Here is a 25000-nt window from a genome sequence, read left to right on the forward strand (position 1 = left end):
ATATATACAATACATCTAATCAAGTCTTACTGCGGGGGATGGGGCCTGAGAGGCCAATGGAGGTCTGGGGGCCCCCAGGGACCAGCAGATGTCCTGAGGAGGAGCTAGCGGTGTAGGAGGGGAGGTCAGGGAGGGGCATGGTGGGGAAGTGACACCCTCCTCTTTCCAGACTGGGGGTAGGGCTGTGGCTGTTGACTCCCCTGAAGGCACTGTGAGAGTTGAGGTCCTCCATTGACCGACAGAAGGTTTTGAGCACTGTGGAGGAGGAGGATTCATCTGTATTACCAAAAGAGACCATGGAGATCAACTGACCATGGGATAACTCCACCCCCTCACACTAACGTACCTGAGTACTGGCTGTTAGAGCAGAGAGAGAGAGATGACTGTAGCTGCAGTCTCATGTTGGCATGGTTACACATGTTGTTGTTGGCATTTTGTTGTTGTGGTGCTGATGACAGAGGAGTGATGGGTACCTCCACTACGTATGTAGCTGGGACATACAGGGGATTGGCTTTACTGGCTGCTCCGATCCTCCGCACCTGGTAATAATACGAATTATACACCTGTATATTATACACCTGGTAATAATAAGAATTATACACCTGTATATTATACACCTGGTAATAATAAGAATTATACACCTGTATATTATACACCTGGTAATAATAAGAATAATACACCTGTATATTATATACCTGGTAATAATAAGAATTATACACCTGGTAATAATAAGAATAATACACCTGTATATTATATACCTGGTAATAATAAGAATAATATACCTGTATATTATACACCTGGTAATAATAAGAATAATATACCTGTATATTATACACCTGGTAATAATAAGAATAATACACCTGTGTATTATATACCTGGTAATAATAAGAATTATACACCTGGTAATAATAAGAATAATACACCTGTATATTATATACCTGGTAATAATAAGAATAATATACCTGTATATTATACACCTGGTAATAATAAGAATAATACACCTGTATATTATATACCTGGTAATAATAAGAATAATATACCTGTATATTATACACCTGGTAATAATAAGAATTATACACCTGGTAATAATAAGAATAATACACCTGTATATTATATACCTGGTAATAATAAGAATAATATACCTGTATATTATACACCTGGTAATAATAAGAATTATACACCTGGTAATAATAAGAATTATACACCTGGTAATAATAAGAATTATACACCTGGTAATAATAAGAATAATACATCTGTATATTATATACCTGGTAATAATAAGAATAATACACCTGTATATTATACACCTGGTAATAATAAGAATTATACACCTGGTAATAATAAGAATAATACACCTGTATATTATACACCTGGTAATAATAAGAATTATACACCTGGTAATAATAAGAATAATACACCTGTATATTATACACCTGGTAATAATAAGAATTATACACCTGGTAATAATAAGAATAATACACCTGTATATTATACACCTGGTAATAATAAGAATTATACACCTGGTAATAATAAGAATAATACACCTGTATATTATACACCTGGTAATAATAAGAATAATGCACCTGGTAATAATAAGAATAATACACCTGGTAATAATAAGAATAAAACACCTGTTAATAATAAGAATAATACACCTGTATATTATACACCTGGTAATAATAAGAATAATATACCTGTATATTATACACCTGGTAATAATAAGAATAATACACCTGTATATTATACACCTGGTAATAATAAGAATAATACACCTGTATATTATACACCTGGTAATAATAAGAATTATACACCTGTATATTATACACCTGGTAATAATAAGAATAATACACCTGGTAATAATAAGAATAATACACCTGTATATTATACACCTGGTAATAATAAGAATAATACACCTGTATATTATACACCTGGTAATAATAAGAATAATACACCTGGTAATAATAAGAATAATATACCTGGTAATAATAAGAATAATACACCTGTATATTATATACCTGGTAATAATACGAATAATACACCTGTATATTATACACCTGGTAATAATAAGAATAATACACCTGGTAATAATAAGAATAATACACCTGGTAATAATAAGAATAATACACCTGTATATTATATACCTGGTAATAATAAGAATTATACACCTGGTAATAATAAGAATAATACACCTGGTAATAATAAGAATAATATACCTGGTGATAATAAGAATAATACACCTGTATATTATATACCTGGTAATAATAAGAATAATATACCTGTATATTATACACCTGGTAATAATAAGAATAATACACCTGGTAATAATAAGAATAATACACCTGGTAATAATAAGAATAATACACCTGTATATTATATACCTGGTAATAATAAGAATAATATACCTGTATATTATACACCTGGTAATAATAAGAATAATACACCTGGTAATAATAAGAATAATATACCTGTATATTATACACCTGGTAATAATAAGAATAATACACCTGGTAATAATAAGAATAATACACCTGGTAATAATAAGAATAATACACCTGTATATTATATACCTGGTAATAATAAGAATTATACACCTGGTAATAATAAGAATAATACACCTGGTAATAATAAGAATAATATACCTGGTGATAATAAGAATAATACACCTGTATATTATATACCTGGTAATAATAAGAATAATATACCTGTATATTATACACCTGGTAATAATAAGAATAATACACCTGGTAATAATAAGAATAATACACCTGGTAATAATAAGAATAATACACCTGTATATTATATACCTGGTAATAATAAGAATAATATACCTGTATATTATACACCTGGTAATAATAAGAATAATACACCTGGTAATAATAAGAATAATACACCTGGTAATAATAAGAATAATACACCTGTATATTATATACCTGGTAATAATAAGAATTATACACCTGGTAATAATAAGAATAATAAACCTGTATATTATATACCTGGTAATAATAAGAATAATATACCTGTATATTATACACCTGGTAATAATAAGAATAATACACCTGTATATTATACACCTGGTAATAATAAGAATTATACACCTGGTAATAATAAGAATAATACACCTGTATATTATATACCTGGTAATAATAAGAATAATATACCTGTATATTATACACCTGGTAATAATAAGAATTATACACCTGGTAATAATAAGAATTATACACCTGGTAATAATAAGAATTATACACCTGGTAATAATAAGAATAATACACCTGTATATTATACACCTGGTAATAATAAGAATTATACACCTGGTAATAATAAGAATAATACACCTGTATATTATACACCTGGTAATAATAAGAATAATACACCTGGTAATAATAAGAATTATACACCTGGTAATAATAAGAATAATACACCTGTATATTATACACCTGGTAATTATAAGAATAATACACCTGGTAATAATAAGAATAAAACACCTGTTAATAATAAGAATAATACACCTGTATATTATATACCTGGTAATAATAAGAATAATATACCTGTATATTATACACCTGGTAATAATAAGAATAATACACCTGGTAATAATAAGAATAATACACCTGTATATTATACACCTGGTAATAATAAGAATTATACACCTGTATATTATACACCTGGTAATAATAAGAATAATACACCTGGTAATAATAAGAATAATACACCTGTATATTATACACCTGGTAATAATAAGAATAATACACCTGTATATTATACACCTGGTAATAATAAGAATAATACACCTGGTAATAATAAGAATAATACACCTGGTAATAATAAGAATAATATACCTGGTGATAATAAGAATAATACACCTGTATATTATACACCTGGTAATAATAAGAATAATACACCTGGTAATAATAAGAATAATATACCTGTATATTATGTACCTGGTAATAATAAGATTTATACACCTGGTAATAATAAGAATAATACACCTGTATATTATATACATGGTAATAATAAGAATTATACACCTGTATATTATACACCTGGTAATAATAAGAATAATACACCTGTATATTATACACCTGGTAATAATAAGAATAATACACCTGTATATTATACACCTGGTAATAATAAGAATAATACACCTGGTAATAATAAGAATAATACACCTGGTAATAATAAGAATAATATACCTGGTAATAATAAGAATTATACACCTGTATATTATACACCTGGTAATAATAAGAATAATACACCTGTATATTATATACCTGGTAATAATAAGAATAATACACCTGTATATTATATACCTGGTAATAATACGAATTATACACCTGGTAATAATAAGAATAATACACCTGTATATTATACACCTGGTAATAATAAGAATAGTACACCTGTATATTATACACCTGGTAATAATAAGAATAATACACCTGGTAATAATAAGAATAATACACCTGTATATTATACACCTGGTAATAATAAGAATTATACACCTGGTAATAATAAGAATAATACACCTGTATATTATATACCTGGTAATAATAAGAATAATATACCTGTATATTATACACCTGGTAATAATAAGAATAATACACCTGGTAATAATAAGAATAATATACCTGGTAATAATAAGAATAAAACACCTGTATATTATACACCTGGTAATAATAAGAATTATACACCTGTATATTATACGCCTGGTAATAATAAGAATAATATACCTGGTAATAATAAGAATAATACACCTGTATATTATATACCTGGTAATAATAAGAATAATACACCTGGTAATAATAAGAATAATACACCTGGTAATAATAAGAATAATACACCTGGTAATAATAAGAATTATACACCTGGTAATAATAAGAATAATACACCTGTATATTATATACCTGGTAATAATAAGAATAATACACCTGGTAATAATAAGATTAATATACCTGGTAATAATAAGAATTATACACCTGGTAATAATAAGAATAATACACCTGTATATTATACACCTGGTAATAATAAGAATTATACACCTGGTAATAATAAGAATTATACACCTGTATATTATACACCTGGTAATAATAAGAATAATACACCTGTATATTGTATACCTGGTAATAATAAGAATAATACACCTGTATATTATACACCTGGTAATAATAAGAATAATACACCTGGTAATAATAAGAATAATATACCTGTATATTATGTACCTGGTAATAATAAGAATAATACACCTGTATATTATATACCTGGTAATAATAAGAATTATACACCTGGTAATAATAAGAATAATACACCTGTATATTATACACCTGGTAATAATAAGAATAATACACCTGTATATTATACACCTGGTAATAATAAGAATTATACACCTGGTAATAATAAGAATAATACACCTGTATATTATATACCTGGTAATAATAAGAATAATATACCTGTATATTATACACCTGGTAATAATAAGAATAATACACCTGGTAATAATAAGAATAATATACCTTGTAATAATAAGAATAAAACACCTGTATATTATACACCTGGTAATAATAAGAATTATACACCTGTATATTATACGCCTGGTAATAATAAGAATAATATACCTGGTAATAATAAGAATAATACACCTGGTAATAATAAGAATAATACACCTGTATATTATACACCTGGTGATAATAAGAATAATACACCTGTATATTATATACCTGGTAATAATAAGAATAATACACCTGGTAATAATAAGAATAATACACCTGTATATTATACACCTGGTAATAATAAGAATAATACACCTGTATATTATACACCTGGTAATAATAAGAATAATACACCTGGTAATAATAAGAATAATACACCTGGTAATAATAAGAATAAAACACCTGTATATTATACACCTGGTAATAATAAGAATAATACACCTGTATATTATACGCCTGGTAATAATAAGAATAATATACCTGGTAATAATAAGAATAATACACCTGGTAATAATAAGAATAATACACCTGGTAATAATAAGAATAATACACCTGGTAATAATAAGAATAATACACCTGTATATTATACACCTGGTAATAATAAGGATTATACACCTGTATATTATACGCCTGGTAATAATAAGAATAATATACCTGGTAATAATAAGAATTATACACCTGTATATTATACACCTGGTAATAATAAGAATAATACACCTGTATATTATACACCTGTTAATAATAAGAATAATATACCTGTATATTATACACCTGGTAATAATAAGAATAATACACCTGTATATTATACACCTGGTAATAATAAGAATAATACACCTGGTAATAATAAGAATAATACACCTGGTAATAATAAGAATAATATACCTGGTGATAATAAGAATAATACACCTGTATATTATACACCTGGTAATAATAAGAATAATACACCTGGTAATAATAAGAATAATATACCTGTATATTATGTACCTGGTAATAATAAGATTTATACACCTGGTAATAATAAGAATAATACACCTGTATATTATATACATGGTAATAATAAGAATTATACACCTGTATATTATACACCTGGTAATAATAAGAATAATACACCTGTATATTATACACCTGGTAATAATAAGAATAATACACCTGTATATTATACACCTGGTAATAATAAGAATAATACACCTGGTAATAATAAGAATAATACACCTGGTAATAATAAGAATAATATACCTGGTAATAATAAGAATTATACACCTGTATATTATACACCTGGTAATAATAAGAATAATACACCTGTATATTATATACCTGGTAATAATAAGAATAATACACCTGTATATTATATACCTGGTAATAATACGAATTATACACCTGGTAATAATAAGAATAATACACCTGTATATTATACACCTGGTAATAATAAGAATAGTACACCTGTATATTATACACCTGGTAATAATAAGAATAATACACCTGGTAATAATAAGAATAATACACCTGTATATTATACACCTGGTAATAATAAGAATTATACACCTGGTAATAATAAGAATAATACACCTGTATATTATATACCTGGTAATAATAAGAATAATATACCTGTATATTATACACCTGGTAATAATAAGAATAATACACCTGGTAATAATAAGAATAATATACCTGGTAATAATAAGAATAAAACACCTGTATATTATACACCTGGTAATAATAAGAATTATACACCTGTATATTATACGCCTGGTAATAATAAGAATAATATACCTGGTAATAATAAGAATAATACACCTGTATATTATATACCTGGTAATAATAAGAATAATACACCTGGTAATAATAAGAATAATACACCTGGTAATAATAAGAATAATACACCTGGTAATAATAAGAATTATACACCTGGTAATAATAAGAATAATACACCTGTATATTATATACCTGGTAATAATAAGAATAATACGCCTGGTAATAATAAGATTAATATACCTGGTAATAATAAGAATTATACACCTGGTAATAATAAGAATAATACACCTGTATATTATACACCTGGTAATAATAAGAATTATACACCTGGTAATAATAAGAATTATACACCTGTATATTATACACCTGGTAATAATAAGAATAATACACCTGTATATTGTATACCTGGTAATAATAAGAATAATACACCTGTATATTATACACCTGGTAATAATAAGAATAATACACCTGGTAATAATAAGAATAATATACCTGTATATTATGTACCTGGTAATAATAAGAATAATACACCTGTATATTATATACCTGGTAATAATAAGAATTATACACCTGGTAATAATAAGAATAATACACCTGTATATTATACACCTGGTAATAATAAGAATAATACACCTGTATATTATACACCTGGTAATAATAAGAATTATACACCTGGTAATAATAAGAATAATACACCTGTATATTATATACCTGGTAATAATAAGAATAATATACCTGTATATTATACACCTGGTAATAATAAGAATAATACACCTGGTAATAATAAGAATAATATACCTTGTAATAATAAGAATAAAACACCTGTATATTATACACCTGGTAATAATAAGAATTATACACCTGTATATTATATACCTGGTAATAATAAGAATAATATACCTGGTAATAATAAGAATAATACACCTGGTAATAATAAGAATAATACACCTGTATATTATACACCTGGTGATAATAAGAATAATACACCTGTATATTATATACCTGGTAATAATAAGAATAATACACCTGGTAATAATAAGAATAATACACCTGTATATTATACACCTGGTAATAATAAGAATAATACACCTGTATATTATACACCTGGTAATAATAAGAATAATACACCTGGTAATAATAAGAATAATACACCTGGTAATAATAAGAATAAAACACCTGTATATTATACACCTGGTAATAATAAGAATTATACACCTGTATATTATACGCCTGGTAATAATAAGAATAATATACCTGGTAATAATAAGAATAATACACCTGGTAATAATAAGAATAATACACCTGGTAATAATAAGAATAATACACCTGGTAATAATAAGAATAATACACCTGTATATTATACACCTGGTAATAATAAGGATTATACACCTGTATATTATACGCCTGGTAATAATAAGAATAATATACCTGGTAATAATAAGAATTATACACCTGTATATTATACACCTGGTAATAATAAGAATAATACACCTGTATATTATACACCTGTTAATAATAAGAATAATATACCTGTATATTATACACCTGGTAATAATAAGAATAATACACCTGTATATTATACACCTGGTGATAATAAGAATAATACACCTGTATATTATATACCTGGTAATAATAAGAATATTACACCTGGTAATAATAAGAATAATACACCTGTATATTATACACCTGGTAATAATAAGAATAATACACCTGTATATTATACACCTGGTAATAATAAGAATAATATACCTGGTAATAATAAGAATTATACACCTGTATATTATACACCTGGTAATAATAAGAATAATACACCTGTATATTATATACCTGGTAATAATAAGAATAATACACCTGTATATTATACACCTGGTAATAATAAGAATAATACACCTGGTAATAATAAGAATAATATACCTGTATATTATGTACCTGGTAATAATAAGAATAATACACCTGTATATTATATACCTGGTAATAATAAGAATTATACACCTGGTAATAATAAGAATAATACACCTGTATATTATACACCTGGTAATAATAAGAATAATACACCTGTATATTATACACCTGGTAATAATAAGAATTATACACCTGGTAATAATAAGAATAATACACCTGTATATTATATACCTGGTAATAATAAGAATAATATACCTGTATATTATACACCTGGTAATAATAAGAATAATATGCCCGGTAATAATAAGAATAATACACCTGGTAATAATAAGAATAATACACCTGGTAATAATAAGAATAATACACCTGGTAATAATAAGAATAATACACCTGGTAATAATAAGAATAAAACACCTGTATATTATACACCTGGTAATAATAAGAATTATACACCTGTATATTATACACCTGGTAATAATAAGAATAATACACCTGGTAATAATAAGAATAATACACCTGTATATTATACACCTGGTAATAATAAGAATAATACACCTGGTAATAATAAGAATAATACACCTGGTAATAATAAGAATAATATACCTGGTAATAATAAGAATAATACACCTGGTAATAATAAGAATTATACACCTGTATATTATACACCTGGTAATAATAAGAATAATATACCTGTATATAATACACCTGGTAATAATAAGAATTATACACCTGTATATTATACACCTGGTAATAATAAGAATTATACACCTGTATATTATACACCTGGTAATAATAAGAATAATACACCTGTATATTATACACCTGTTAATAATAAGAATAATATACCTGTATATTATACACCTGGTAATAATAAGAATAATACACCTGTATATTATACACCTGGTGATAATAAGAATAATACACCTGTATATTATATACCTGGTAATAATAAGAATAATACACCTGTATATTATACACCTGGTAATAATAAGAATAATACACCTGGTAATAATAAGAATAATACACCTGGTAATAATAAGAATAATATACCTGGTGATAATAAGAATAATACACCTGTATATTATACACCTGGTAATAATAAGAATAATACACCTGGTAATAATAAGAATAATACACCTGGTAATAATAAGAATAATACACCTGTATATTATACACCTGGTAATAAATCATACATAGAACAATAAATGATACATGACTTTGAGCGGAACAAACGGTTTAACCCACAATAACAGTACAGTGAATACATAGTGAATACATAGGGAAAATCCCGCTCTGTTCACACCCCTCTTGGCTCGATTTGAAATGTGGCACTCAGTTTCACTCAGTTCCACTCAGGCCTCCCTTCACAGCCCTCTTGTTGGAGGAGAGGAACCTATTTCAGGTTTAAAGCTTATTTTTTAATGCAATTCTACACATTTTGCCCATGTCTAATGTGTATTCATGTGATATTTGAGTGACACGAACATCACTACAGAATCTATGGCCTAAAATCCCAAGGTAAAATGTTTTATCTGATACGGGCTAGTTGATCTGGACATTTCCAACAGTAAATATCTCTCTAAAAGTACCCAAATGACTGACATGACAAGAGGAAGTGATGATGTAATACCCAATTACTAAACCGCACCTTCTTCATTCTATTATTACAACGTTCAAGTGTACGTTGAAAGCCGGTCTGAGTTCCTTAACAAAAAAAAGAAGTCTGCCAACCCATGTTGAGGGCGTACCAAAGTTAAGGAAACATTGGTATATGTGATTTCCCTCTGAACACATGGATTTTTTTGTTCTTGGTTAAAACGGGTACCACTTAGGACACACGGTTTCAAATAGTACTGGTTCCACTAGGGCCGTTGTCTATGCTAACTGAGCCACACGGTCAGGACCTCCTTACCTGCCACCAGTCAGTGTTAGTCTTCCTCAGGAGAATAAACCGCTCCCCCTCTCGGATGCAGACCTGTCGTCTGTCTGCCCCACGGTACTGATAGTCATACTGTGCCTCCAGAACCACCGTACCACTGGGCACTCCACACACCGTGGGCACTCCACACACCGTGGGCACTCCACACACCGTGGGCACTCCACACACCGTGGGCACTCCACACACCGTGGGCACTCCACACACCGTGGGCACGCTCACACTGCTGCTCTCACTGCTGCTCACACTGCTGCTCACACTGCCCCTCTCCCTACTGGACACACTGGTGGTTCTCGCCCTGGTGGAGGCAGAGGGCATGGCGGGTGAGTCCACCGTGGAGCAACTGTAGCTTCCTGACAGCATGGTGGATGTTAGCTCTGACTCGGTCGGCTGGGTCTCAGCGGGGGGTGTTTTGGGTGAGAGGATAGGTGACGAGGGTGATGGTGGGGATGGTACGGACACTGGCGCAGGGCATCGACAATGACCGGAGTGAGGCCAAAGCCATGCTCTGAAACACAAACAAACAGAACAGAACTGGGTTCGAGTGAAGACTGAATATCTAAGGCTTCACGGATCCATCCAACTAATCATCATTTATTAAGCAGAGAACTCAATATAAAGCTCAGCAAATGTCACAGATATACACAGCATTAATTCTCAAAAATATAACAGATACACACCATTAATTCTCACAAAAAACACTGAGTTGTAATTATTGTATAAAAAAGGGCATTTATTTGCAATCATCCGTTTGTTTAATCACTCGTGCGTTTAGAGAGAAAAATGAAAACAGTTCAACAGAGCAGAAGACAAACACACACACCCCTGCCCTGACCATTCTCCATTACACAGCCAACAGAAGAGGAGGAGTCTACGTCACATAGAGACTGATAGCCAGAGAGGGAAAGAGAGGGAGACACAGAGAGAGAGAGAGAGAGAGAGAGAGAGAGAGAGAGAGAGAGACAGAGAGAGAGAGAGAGGTAGAGATAGATAGATTGATAGATAGATAGATAGATAGATAGATAGATAGATAGATAGATAGATAGATAGATAGAGAGAGAGACAGAGAGAGAGAGAGAGAGAGGGAGAGACAGAGAGAGAGAGAGAGAGATTTTATTGTTTACCTTACTTGCTTTGGCAATGTTAACACATGTTTCCCATGCCAATAAAGCCCCTTGAATTGAATTGAATTGAGAGAGAGAGAGAGATAGATAGAGAGGGAGGGAGAGAGAGGGAGAGAGAGAGACAGAGAGAGAGAGAGATGTCATCCCTGTGGATGTGCTGCTCTTACACTCTGTCTCCTCACTGCTGGGCCACCATTATCCCTGACTGTGATAGAGACCACATTAGCTCTGACTGTGAGAGAGACCACCATTAGCCCTGACTGTGAGAGATCACCATTAGAACCTGACTGTGAGAGAGACCATCATTAGAACCTGACTATGAGAGATATCAACATTAGCTCTGACTGTGAGAGAGACCACCATTAGCCCTAAATGTGAAAGAGACCACTATTAGTACCTGCCTGTGAGAGAGACCACCATTAGAATCTGACTGTGAGAGAGACCACCATTAGAACCTGACTGTGAGAGATATCAACATTAGCTCTGACTGTGAGAGAGACCACCATTAGCCCTAAATGTGAAAGAGACCACTATTAGTACCTGCCTGTGAGAGAGACCACCATTAGAATCTGACTGTGAGAGAGACCACAATAAGAACCTCCCTGTGAGATAAACCACCATTAGTCCTAAATGTGAAAGAGACCACCATTATCCCTGACTGTGAGATAGACCACCATTAGAACCTGACTGTGTGAGAGACCACCATTAGAACCTGACTGTGAGAGAGAACACCATTAGAATCTGCCTGTGAGATAGACCACCATTAGAATCTGACTGTGAGAGAGACCACCATTAGAACATGCCTGTGAGATAGACCACCAATAGAACCTGACTGTGAAAGAGACCACCATTAGAACCTGACTGTGAGAGAGACCACCATTATACCTGACTGTGAGATAGACCACCATTATAACCTGACTGTGAGATAGACCACCATTAGAACCTGATTGTGAGAGAGACCACCATTAGAACATGCCTGTGAGATAGACCACCATTAGAACCTGACTGTGAAAGAGACCACCATTAGAACCTGACTGTGAGAGAGACCACCATTATACCAGACTGTGAGATAGACCACCATTATAACCTGACTGTGAGATAGACCACCATTAGAACCTGATTGTGAGAGAGACCACCGTTAGAACCTGACTGTGAGATAAAACACCATTATCCCTGACTGTGAGAGAGACCACCATTAGAACCTGATTATGAGAGAGACCACCATGAGCCATGACTGTGAGAGAGACCACCATTAGAACCTGACTGTGAGATAGACCACCATTAGAACCTGACTGTGAGAGAGACTACCATTAGAACCTGACTGTGAGAGAGAACACCATTAGAATCTGACTGTGAGAGAGAACACCATTAGAATCTGCCTGTGAGATAGACCACCATTAGAATCTGACTGTGAGAGAGACCACCATTAGAATCTGACTGTGAGAGAGACCACCATTAGAATCTGACTGTGAGAGAGAACACCATTAGAATCTGACTGTGAGAGAGACCACCATTAGAATCTGACTGTGAGAGAGAACACCATTAGAATCTGCCTGTGAGATAGACCACCATTAGAATCTGACTGTGAGAGAGACCACCATTAGAACATGCCTGTGAGATAGACCACCATTAGAACCTGACTGTGAAAGAGACCACCATTAGAACCTGACTGTGAAAAAGACCACCATTAGCTCTGCCTGTGTGAGAAACCACCATTAGAACCTGACTATGAGAGAAACCACCATTATCCCTGACTGTGAGAGAGACCACCATTAGAACCTGATTATGAGAGAGACCACCATTAGCCCTGACTGTGAGAGAGACCACCATTAGAACCTTACTGTGAGAGAGACCACCATTAGAACCTGCCTGTGAGAGAGACCACCATTAGAACCTGACTGTGAGAGAGACCACCATTAGAACCTGACTGTGAGAGAGACCACCATTAGAACCTGACTCTGAGAGAGACCACCCTTAGCTCTGACTGTGAGAGAGACCACCATTAGAACCTGACTGTGAGAGAGACCACCATTAGCTCTGACCGTGAGAGAGACCACCATTATAACCTGACTGTGAGAGAGACCACCATTAGATCCTGACTGTGAGAGAGACCACCATTTGAACCTGACTGTGAGAGAGACTGCCATTATCCCTGACTGTTAGAGAGACCACCATTAGCCCTGACTGTGAGAGAGTCCACCCTTCGCTTGGACTGTGAGAGAGACCACCATGAGAACCTGACTGTGAGAGAGACCACCATTAGAACCTGACAGTGAGAGAGACCACCCTTAGCTCTGACTGTGAGAGAGACCACCATTAGAACCTGACTGTGAGAGAGACCACCATTAGCTCTGACTGTGAGAGAGACCACCATTAGAACCTGACTGTGAGAGAGACCACCATTAGAATCAGACTGTGAGATAGACCACCATTAGAACCTGATTGTGAGAGAGACCACCCTTAGCTCTGCCTGTGTGAGAGACCACCATTAGATCCTGACTGTGAGAGAGACCACCATTTGAACCTGACTGTGAGAGAGACTGCCATTATCCCTGACTGTTAGAGAGACCACCATTAGCCCTGACTGTGAGAGAGTCCACCCTTCGCTTGGACTGTGAGAGAGACCACCATGAGAACCTGACTGTGAGAGAGACCACCATTAGAACCTGACTGTGAGAGAGACCACCATTAGCCTGACTGTGAGAGAGACCACCATTAGAACCTGACTGTGAGAGAGACCACCATTAGCTCTGACTGTGAGAGAGACCACCATTAGAACCTGACTGTGAGAGAGACCACCATTAGAATCAGACTGTGAGATAGACCACCATTAGAACCTGATTGTGAGAGAGACCACCCTTAGCTCTGCCTGTGTGAGAGACCACCATTAGAACCTGACTATGAGAGAAACCACCATTATCCCTGACTGTGAGAGAGACCACCATTAGAACCTGATTATGAGAGAGACAACCCTTATACCTGACTGTAAGAGAGACCACCATTAGCCCTGACTGTGAGAGAGTCCACCCTTAGCTCGGACTGTGAGAGAGATCACCATGAGAACCTGACTGTGAGATAGACCACCATTAGAACCTGACTGTGTGAGAGACCACCATTACAACCTGACTGTGAGAGAGACCACCATTAGCTCTGACTGTGAGAGAGACCACCATTATCCCTGACTGTAAGAGAGACCACCATTAGAACCTGACTGTGTGAGAGACCACCATTAGAACCTGACTATGAGAGAAACCACCATTATCCCTGACTGTGAGAGAGACCACCAATAGAACCTGATTATGAGAGAGACCACCATTAGCCCTGACTGTGAGAGAGACCACCATTAGAACCTTACTGTGAGATAGACCACCATTAGAACTTGACTGTGATAGAGACCACAATTAGAACCTGACTGTGAGAGAGACCACCATTTGCCCTGACTCCGAGAGAGACCACCAATAGAACCTGACTGTGAGAGAGACCACCAATAGAAGCTGACTGTGAGAGAGACCACCATTACAACCTGACTGTGAGAGAGACCACCATTAGCTCTGACTGTGAGAGAGACCACCATTAGAACCTGACTGTGAGAGAGACCACCATTTGAACCTGACTGTGAGAGAGACCACCATTATCCCTGACTGTAAGAGAGACCACCATTAGCCCTGACTGTGAGAGAGTCCACCCTTAGCTCGGAATGTGAGAGAGACCACCATGAGAACCTGACTGTGAGATAGACCACCATTAGAACCTGACTGTGAGAGAGACCAACATTATCCCTTACTGTAAGAGAGACCACCATTATCCCTGACTGTAAGAGAGACCACCATTAGAACCTGACTGTGAGAGAGACCACCATTAGAACCTGACTGTGAGAGAGACCACCATTAGAATCTGACTGTGAGAGAGACCACCATGAGAACCTGACTGTGAGAGAGACCACCATGAGAGCCTGACTGTGAGAGAGACCACCATTAGCTCTGACTGTGAGAGAGACCACCATTACAACCTGACTGTGAGAGAGACCACCATTAGAACCTGACTGTGAGAGAGTCCACCATTAGAACCTGACTGTGAGAGAGACCACCATTTGAACCTGACTGTGAGAGAGACCACCATTAGAACCTGACTGTGAGAGAGACCACCATTAGAACCTGACTGTGAGAGAGTCCACCATTAGAACCTGACTGTGAGAGAGACCACCATTAACCCTGACTGTGAGAGAGACCACCATTAGAACCTGACTGTGGGAGAGACCACCAATTTAACCTGACTGTGAGAGAGACCACCATTAGAACCTGACTGTGAGAGAGACCACCATTAGAACCTGACTGTGAGAGAGACCACCATTAGAACCTGACTGTGAGAGAGACCACCATTAGAACCTGACTGTGAGAGAGACCACCATTAGAACCTGACTGTGAGAGAGACCACCATTAGCTCTGAGCTCCTATACTCTTCAGATATACTCACGTGCAGATGCATGCACACACACACACACACACACACACACACACACACACACACACACACACACACACACACATACACACTCGCACGCACACAGCTCCATGGTCGTGCCTTCAGACCAGATCAGACTGGGTTGCAGAGAGAGGAGAAGGGGGAGGAGGGTGGTGGACTCTCTCTCTCTCTCTCAATCTCTCTCTGATAATCCACAGCACAGCAGTGTATTAATAAAGCAAAATATTCTGTGACCTGACTCAGGCCTTGGAGAATTACAGTAAAACCCTCCATATTGACTCTTGCCTTGGAGAATTACAGTAAAACCCTCCATATTGACTCTTGCCTTGGAGAATTACCGTAAAACCCTCCATATTGACTCAGGCCATGGAGAATTACAGTAAAACCCTCCATACTGACTCATACCATGGAGAATTACCGTAAAACCCTCCATATTGACTCTTGCCTTGGAGAATTACAGTAAAACCCTCCATACTGACTCATGCCTTGGAGAATTACAGTAAAACCCTCCATACTGACTCAGGCCATGGAGAATTACCGTAAAACCCTCCATATTGATTGAAACCTCCAACCACCAAGCAGGCTGGATTCTGAAACAGACAGCTCACTGTACCAGGTTAGGGGGTTATTTACAGGACTGATCCTAATATTGTAGATAAGGAAATGAAGCAGGACAAAGGCCACTACACACCAGTGAAATACATCTGTTCTGATAAGACTGACTGACTGACTGACTGACTGACTGACTGACTGACTGAATGACTGACTGACTGACTGGCTGACTGACTGACTGACTGAATGACTGACTTAATGACTGACTGACTGACTGACTGACTGAATGACTGACTGACTGACTGACTGGCTGACTGGCTGACTGACTGACTGACTGACTAACTGACTGTAGACATAGAGCTGCACTATGAATCATATCAGAAAGTGCAACGTTCGTTTTTTTATTGTTTACTCTGTTTTTTTTCTCCTAATGTGGCCGCCTCCCACAGACAACCCCCATCCCCTGTCAGTCAAGCAGCTCAGCTCCGCCTCCTCTCTGTTTGTCACTATTAGAGTGTGCATGACTGTTCGGTCATGCTGTCAACCCATTGGTCCAAACAAGAACAACGTTCCTTTCCACTTTGTTTCTTACTATAAGTCATTCTATTTCTAGGATTCCGACAGTTTCCGTATAAAATGGCAATTTGAAAGTGTGTGTGTGTGTGTTCTGTTGCCGTTTACACCTGAACCAGCTGACAAGAGTAAGCACAACAGGTATAGCATGAAAGCTGATGGGATTCCCAATTACCTCACATATCCACAGTCCTTCTGCTACACCCTGCATGGATCCACAAACGGAGCAGGTCATTAAATTGAACAACTCATTACATGGTACAATTCAGTATATATCCACACTATAGTGCTCCATCTATCTATTGACTGTGTCTGTCTGTCTGTCTGTCTGTCTGTCTGTCTGTCTGTCTGTCTGTCTGTCTGTCTGTCTGTCTGCAGTCAGATCAAAAAAAATGTATTGTCACCCATAGTAATCTCTTTCTCTGAGGAATTGTATTAGTGTAAAATAATATATTTTCCCCTTGTTTTTTTTGTTGCAAATAATATAACTCAGTATTTGTATGATATATTTCATACAGTATATTTTGCTCATATTTATCAACGGTGCCAATAATTTTGAACCTCTATCTATCTACACTGCCTTCAGAGAGTATTGGTACCCCTTGACCTATTCCAAAAATATTTGTGTTCCAGCCTGAATTCAACATTTATTAAATAAGATTGTTTTTTGTCACCAATCTACAAACAATACCCCATAAGGACAAATTGTAAACATGTTTTTAGACATTTTTGCAAATGTATTGTAAATTACATACAGAAATATCTAATTTACATACTGTAAGTATTCACATCCCTGAGTCACCTTTGGCAGTGATTACAGCTGTGAGTCTTTCTGGGTAAGTCTCTAAGAGCTTTCCACACCTGGATTGGACAATATTTACACATGATTATTTTCTAAATTCTTCATGCTCTGTCACATTGGTTATTGATTATTGCTACACAACTATTTTAAAGTCTTGCCATAGATTTTCAAGTAGATTTATGTCAAAACTGGAACTTGGCCACCCAGGAACATTCACTGTCTTCTTGGTATGCAACTCCAGTGAATATTTAAGGGAAGGGAAAGGGGGATACCTAGTCAGTTGTACAACTGAATGCCTTCAACTGAAATGTGTCGGCATTGTGTTTTTAGGTTATTGTTCTGCTGAAAGGTGAATTCTTCTCCCAGCAGACTGAATCAGATTTTCCTCTATGATTTTGTCTGTGCTTCACTCCATTACGTTTATTTTTTATCCTGAAAAACTCCCCAGTCCTTAATGATTACAAGCATACACCCATAACATGATGCAGCCACCTCTATGCTTGGAAATATGGAGAGTGGTACTCACTCTGTCAATTAGGTTAGTATTGTGGAGTAACTACAATGTTGTTGATCCATCCTCAGTTTTCTCCAATCACAGTTAATCACATTAAACTATGTAACTGTTTTAAAGTCACCATTGGCCTCATAGTGAACTCCCTGAGTGGTTTCCTTCCTCAGGAAGGACGCGTGTACCTTTATAGTGACTGGGTGTATTGACACACCATCCACAGTGTAATTAATAACTTCACTATGCTCAAAGGGATATTCAATGTCTGTTTTTGTTTTTGTTTGACCCATCTACCAATCAGAGCCCTTCTTTGTGAGGTATTGGACAACCTCCCTGGTCTTTGTGGTTGAATCTGTGTTTGAAATTCAATGCTCGACTGAGGGACCTTACAGATAATTGTATGTGTGGGGTACAGAGCAGAGTACAGGTAGTCATTCAGAAATCAAGTTAAACACTATTATTGCACACAGAGTGAGTCCATGCAACTTGTTGTGTGACTTGTTAAGCATTTTTTTACTTCTGAACTTATCTAGGCTTGCAAAAACAAAGGAGTTGAATACTTATTGACCCAGGACATTTCAGCTTACATGTTTCTATTAATTTATAACAATTTCAAAAACATAATTCAACTTTGACATTATGGGGTATTGTGTGGAGGCCAGAGACAATAACATCTATATTTAATCAATTTCAAATTCATACTGTAACACAACAATCTACACTACATCTATCTACACTACATGACCAAAAGTATGTGGACACCTTCTTGTTGAACATCTCATTTTAAAATCGTGGGCAATAATATGGAGTTGGTCCCCCTTTTGCTGCTATAACAGCCTCCACTCTTCTAGGACGGCTTTCCACTAGATGTTGGAACATTGCTGCAGGGACTTGCTTCCATTCAGCCAACAAGAGCATTAGTGAGATCAGGCGCTGATGTTGGGCGATTAGTCGGCGTTCCAATTCCAAACGTGCTCGATGGGGTTGAGGTCAGGGTCTGTGCAGACCAGTCAAGTTCTTCCACACTGATCTTGACAAACCATTTCTGGATGGACCTCGCTTTGTCCATGGGGGCAATGTCATGCTGGAACAGGAAAGGGCCTTCCCCAAACTGTTGGCACAAAGTTGGAAGCACTAGAATGTCTAGAATGTCATTGTATTCTGTAGTGTTAAGATTTCCCTTCACTGGAACTAAGGAGCCCGAACCATGAAAAACAGCCCCAGACCATTATTCCTCCTCCACCAAACTTTACAGTTGGCACTATGCATTCTGGCAGGTAGCGTTCTCCTGGCATCTGCCAGACCCAGATTTGTCCGACGGACTGCCAGATGGTGAAGTATTATTCATCACCCGAGAGAACGCGCTCCCACTGCTTTACACCACTCCAGCCGATGCTTGGCATTGGGCATGGTGATCTTAGGTTTGTGTGCGGCTGCTTGTCCATGGAAACTCATTTCATGAAGCTCCCGACAAACAGTTACTGTGCTGATGTTGCTTCCAGAGGCAGTTTGGAACTCGTTAGTGTGCAACCAAAGGAAAGATGATTTTTAACGCGCTACAGCACTTGGCGGTCCCATTCTGTGAGCTTGTGGCCTACCACTTTGTGGCTGAGCCGTTATTGCTCCTAGACGTTTCCACTTCACAATAACAACACTTACAGTTGACCTGGGCAGCTCTAGCATGGCAAAAATTTGGCAAACTAACTTGTTGGAAATGTGGCATCCTATGATGGTGCCACGTTGAAAGTCACTGAGCTCTTCAGTAAGGCCGTTCTCATGACAACATTTTGTCTATGGAGATTGGATAGCTGTGTGCTCGATTTTATACACCTGTCAGCAACGGGTGTGGCTGAAACAGCCTAATCCACTAATTTGAAGAGGTGTACACACATACATTTGTAAATACAGTATAGTGTATCTATCTATCTATCTATCTATCTGTCTATGAGCCTCTTCACACTTTTTGTAAAAATACAGTCAGCTTATTACCATATTATATCATATTAGTCAAATGTAAACTTGTGTACTTGCTACATCTCAGCCGCTACCTCGATACTCGGCCAACAGTTACTCCCCTTGAAGCAGGCAGCGTGGACACAATTGTCTCAGAACTGTCCTAGATGTAGCGTGTGACATAGTAAGAAATCAGCTGTAAAAAAACGGTTTTATATGGGCTATAATGGAACCAGATTATTTTTCTAATCAGGTCATTGGGTTTTATAAAAAAAAAAATCCTGGAAAAACTCCTGGCCCTAGGGAGGATGAAAACATTAAAACCCTTTTCCCAGACAAAGAGACAACAACTGCAAATTGGACAAAAACGGACAAGACTGAGCTTGCAGTATGCAGGGTTCTAGGAGCTAAATCATACGTTTCCTGAACATGTATTTTTTATGTTCGGGGAACGGAAGATCTGGGAATATACAATTTGAGGTTGCAGGGAGGTTCTGAGAACGTTTTTCTATGGTTCCCTGACAGGTTTCCTGTGATGTTTTATTCTCTTTCTGAGAACGGTAATTCTTGGTTATTAGAAGGTAAATACATAACATTCTCAGAACGTTTCAATAAGACTTTTAATAATACTGCTAGCCTTAGCTTGGGTTAACTGTGAACTTGAAGCACAGACAGGATATTCATTTGCTTAGCCATTAATCATGCAAATACATAATTTTTATTGTGGCACGGGCGTCAGTGAGATTCAAACCTATGATCTTCTGTTCTCTATCCGTGGAATTAGTCCACAAGCACTTATTAAGATCAGCTGTGGCCAATTAGTGGACGCGCCAACACACCTGAACACACTTCACAAGATAGAGGATAGAGAGGGTTTTTGTCGACGCTGAGAACGGAATGTTTCTTTTAATTAAATAACATTCTTAGAAAGTTACTAATGTTTTCTTGTGGTTTTTATGGAAAGTGTTCTGAAGGTTCTGAAAACATGGCTTTAAATAGAACCATGAGGAAACCTGCAGAAAACATTATGCTTGAGGTACTGAAATTCCCAGAGAAGAACGTTACTTCTTAATATTTTCGGGTCAATTTGATAACATTACTTTAAATAGAACCGGAGTGCCAGAGAGTGCTCAGAGCGCGCTGACAGATTTTCCATTTGGTAAATTCAGAGCATTTCTCTATCTGAGCGTTCAGAGCGCACACTGGAAGTTCTGGCGGAGGAGTAAGGTTGTTCAGAGCGATCTGACCTCAAAACGGCAGTCAAACACCCAAGCTAACTGGCTAAAGTTAACTAGCTTGCTAGCTACTTCCAGACAAAAATGAGAGAACACCTCACTGACCATTTTACTCGCCCTAGCAGAGCTGGCGAGGCTGTTTACATGTTACCCAGAGCATTGGTGACCGTAACTGTGCTGCTGGCAGCAATATAATTACGCTTTTGTTTTGCCAATAGTTTACTGACACGAACCATATTCAATACGTGTTGAACGTTTGTGAATTCGTCCGTTATTCTGCGCTCAGACACACTGAGATGAAGGTTGTATGCTAAATAACCACAGGCTACCCTGCTCTCATCAAGCCCGAAGAAACGTATATATATATATCTCGTAATATTATGTTTTAGCTGGGTTTGCACCTGTCATTAAAAATACTCCCATACAGTACGTCATCACAATTTTGATTCATTCCAGTCAATCATTTTGGATTTAAAAAGGCCTAGGTAGTCTAGCAACACGAAGTGTGAATATAAACGAAATGTGAATCACATTCAAATTTTCTCAGAACACAAATAAATGGGCCTATTTTTAGGCTATAAAAACATGATGTTATGTTTCCCCTGGCCCAGATGGGATCAGAGCACATAGGCTTCTCTAGGCTACCTGCAGCTGTGTTGAGAAAATAAACCCTTTCATTTTCACATACATGCTTGTGAATGGTTTCATTATTCAAGACTGTGGTATGTTTTAGAAAAAATAGTTTGTGCTTACTGGCTAGTAGTGGCTCAATTTGAGCTGGGGACCCAGAATTTTATTTTTTTATTTTACCTTTATTTAACTAGGCAAGTCAGTTAAGAACAAACCCTTATTTTCAATGACAGCCTAGGAACAGTGGGTTAACTGCATGTTCAGGGGCAGAATGACAGATTTGTACCTTGTCAGCTCAGGGGTTTGAACTTGAAACCTTCCGGTTGCTAGTCCAACGCTCTAACCACTCGGCTACCCTGCCGCCCCATGTGGCATTGCCAGCCGCAACAAAAATGTAAGGCAAGGATGTCATGTGAATTGATAAGTATAATTCTCTTTCAACCACCCCACTCCTCAGACTGTACTTAATATCTCATAGTGGGATTAGGGCCTAGACTTTTATCAGAGCTGTGGAGTTAGAAACAACAAGATACAGAATAGAACAGAAGCAGGCTCACCCTGTTACGACCAGGTGGGCCATTATGAATAGATTATAGCATGGAGAGAGACAGACAGGTTGACCATTATGAATAGGTTATAGCATGGAGATAGAGAGACAGGTTGGCCATTATGAATAGGTTATAGCATGGAGAGATAGAGACAGGTTGACCATTATGAATAGGTTATAGCATGGAGAGAGAGAGACAGGTTGGCCATTATGAATAGGTTATAGCATGGAGAGAGACAGACAGGTTGACCATTATGAATAGGTTATAGCATGGAGAGAGAGAGACAGGTTGACCATTATGAATAGGTTATAGCATGGAGATAGAGAGACAGGTTGGCCATTATGAATAGGTTATAGCATGGAGAGATAGAGACAGGTTGACCATTATGAATAGGTTATAGCATGGAGATAGAGAGACAGGTTGGCCATTATGAATAGGTTATAGCATGGAGAGAGACAGACAGGTTGACCATTATGAATAGGTTATAGCATGGAGATAGAGAGACAGGTTGGCCATTATGAATAGGTTATAGCATGGAGAGAGACAGACAGGTTGACCATTATGAATAGGTTATAGCATGGAGATAGAGAGACAGGTTGGCCATTATGAATAGGTTATAGCATGGAGAGAGACAGACAGGTTGACCATTATGAATAGGTTATAGCATGGAGAGAGAGAGACAGGTTGACCATTATGAATAGGTTATAGCATGGAGATAGAGAGACAGGTTGGCCATTATGAATAGGTTATAGCATGGAGAGATAGAGACAGGTTGACCATTATGAATAGGTTATAGCATGGAGAGAGAGAGACAGGTTGACCATTATGAATAGGTTATAGCATGGAGAGAGAGAGACAGGTTCACCATTATGAATATGTTATAGCATGGAGAGAGACAGACAGGTTGACCATTATGAATAGGTTATAGCATGGAGAGAGAGAGACAGGTTCACCATTATGAATAGGTTATAGCATGGAGAGAAAGACAGGTTGACCATTATGAATAGGTTATAGCATGGAGAGAGAGAGACAGGTTGACCATTATGAATAGGTTATAGCATGGAGAGAGAGAGACAGGTTGACCATTATGAATAGGTTATAGCATGGAGAGAGAGAGACAGGTTGGCCATTATGAATAGGTTATAGCATGGAGAGAGACAGACAGGTTGACCATTATGAATAGGTTATAGCATGGAGAGAGAGAGACAGGTTCACCATTATGAATATGTTATAGCATGGAGAGAGACAGACAGGTTGACCATTATGAATAGGTTATAGCATGGAGAGAGAGAGACAGGTTGACCATTATGAATAGGTTATAGCATGGAGAGAGAGAGACAGGTTGACCATTATGAATAGGTTATAGCATGGGGAGAGAGAGACAGGTTGGCCATTATGAATAGGTTATAGCATGGAGAGAGAGAGACAGGTTGACCATTATGAATAGGTTATAGCATGGAGAGAGACAGACATATTGGCCATTATGAATAGGTTATAGCATGGAGAGAGAGAGAGAGAGAGAG

At 36.4% G+C, this 25000-nt stretch overlaps 2 protein-coding genes across 6 annotated transcripts in view; one reads left to right on the top strand and one right to left on the bottom strand.

The window, feature by feature from the left end:
* The window catches only part of LOC135540385 (cytochrome c oxidase subunit NDUFA4-like), a 166018-nt gene that overhangs the window by 110951 nt on the left and 30067 nt on the right, over positions 1–25000 (top strand). The window lies entirely within an intron of this gene.
* The window catches only part of LOC135540384 (rho GTPase-activating protein 27-like), a 90954-nt gene that overhangs the window by 55632 nt on the left and 10322 nt on the right, over positions 1–25000 (bottom strand). For all 5 annotated transcript variants that reach the window (XM_064966997.1, XM_064966998.1, XM_064966999.1 and 2 more), the window contains 3 exons: positions 11047–11578; positions 347–539; positions 31–255 (listed from right to left, as the gene is read on the bottom strand). In XM_064966997.1, coding sequence (XP_064823069.1) covers positions 31–255; positions 347–539; positions 11047–11433 — 805 coding nt within the window. In that variant the 5' untranslated portion in view covers positions 11434–11578. The remainder of the gene's footprint in view (positions 1–30; positions 256–346; positions 540–11046; positions 11579–25000) is intronic.

Source organism: Oncorhynchus masou, chromosome 5 (assembly GCF_036934945.1).
Source record: "Oncorhynchus masou masou isolate Uvic2021 chromosome 5, UVic_Omas_1.1, whole genome shotgun sequence".
NCBI lineage: Eukaryota > Metazoa > Chordata > Actinopteri > Salmoniformes > Salmonidae > Oncorhynchus > Oncorhynchus masou.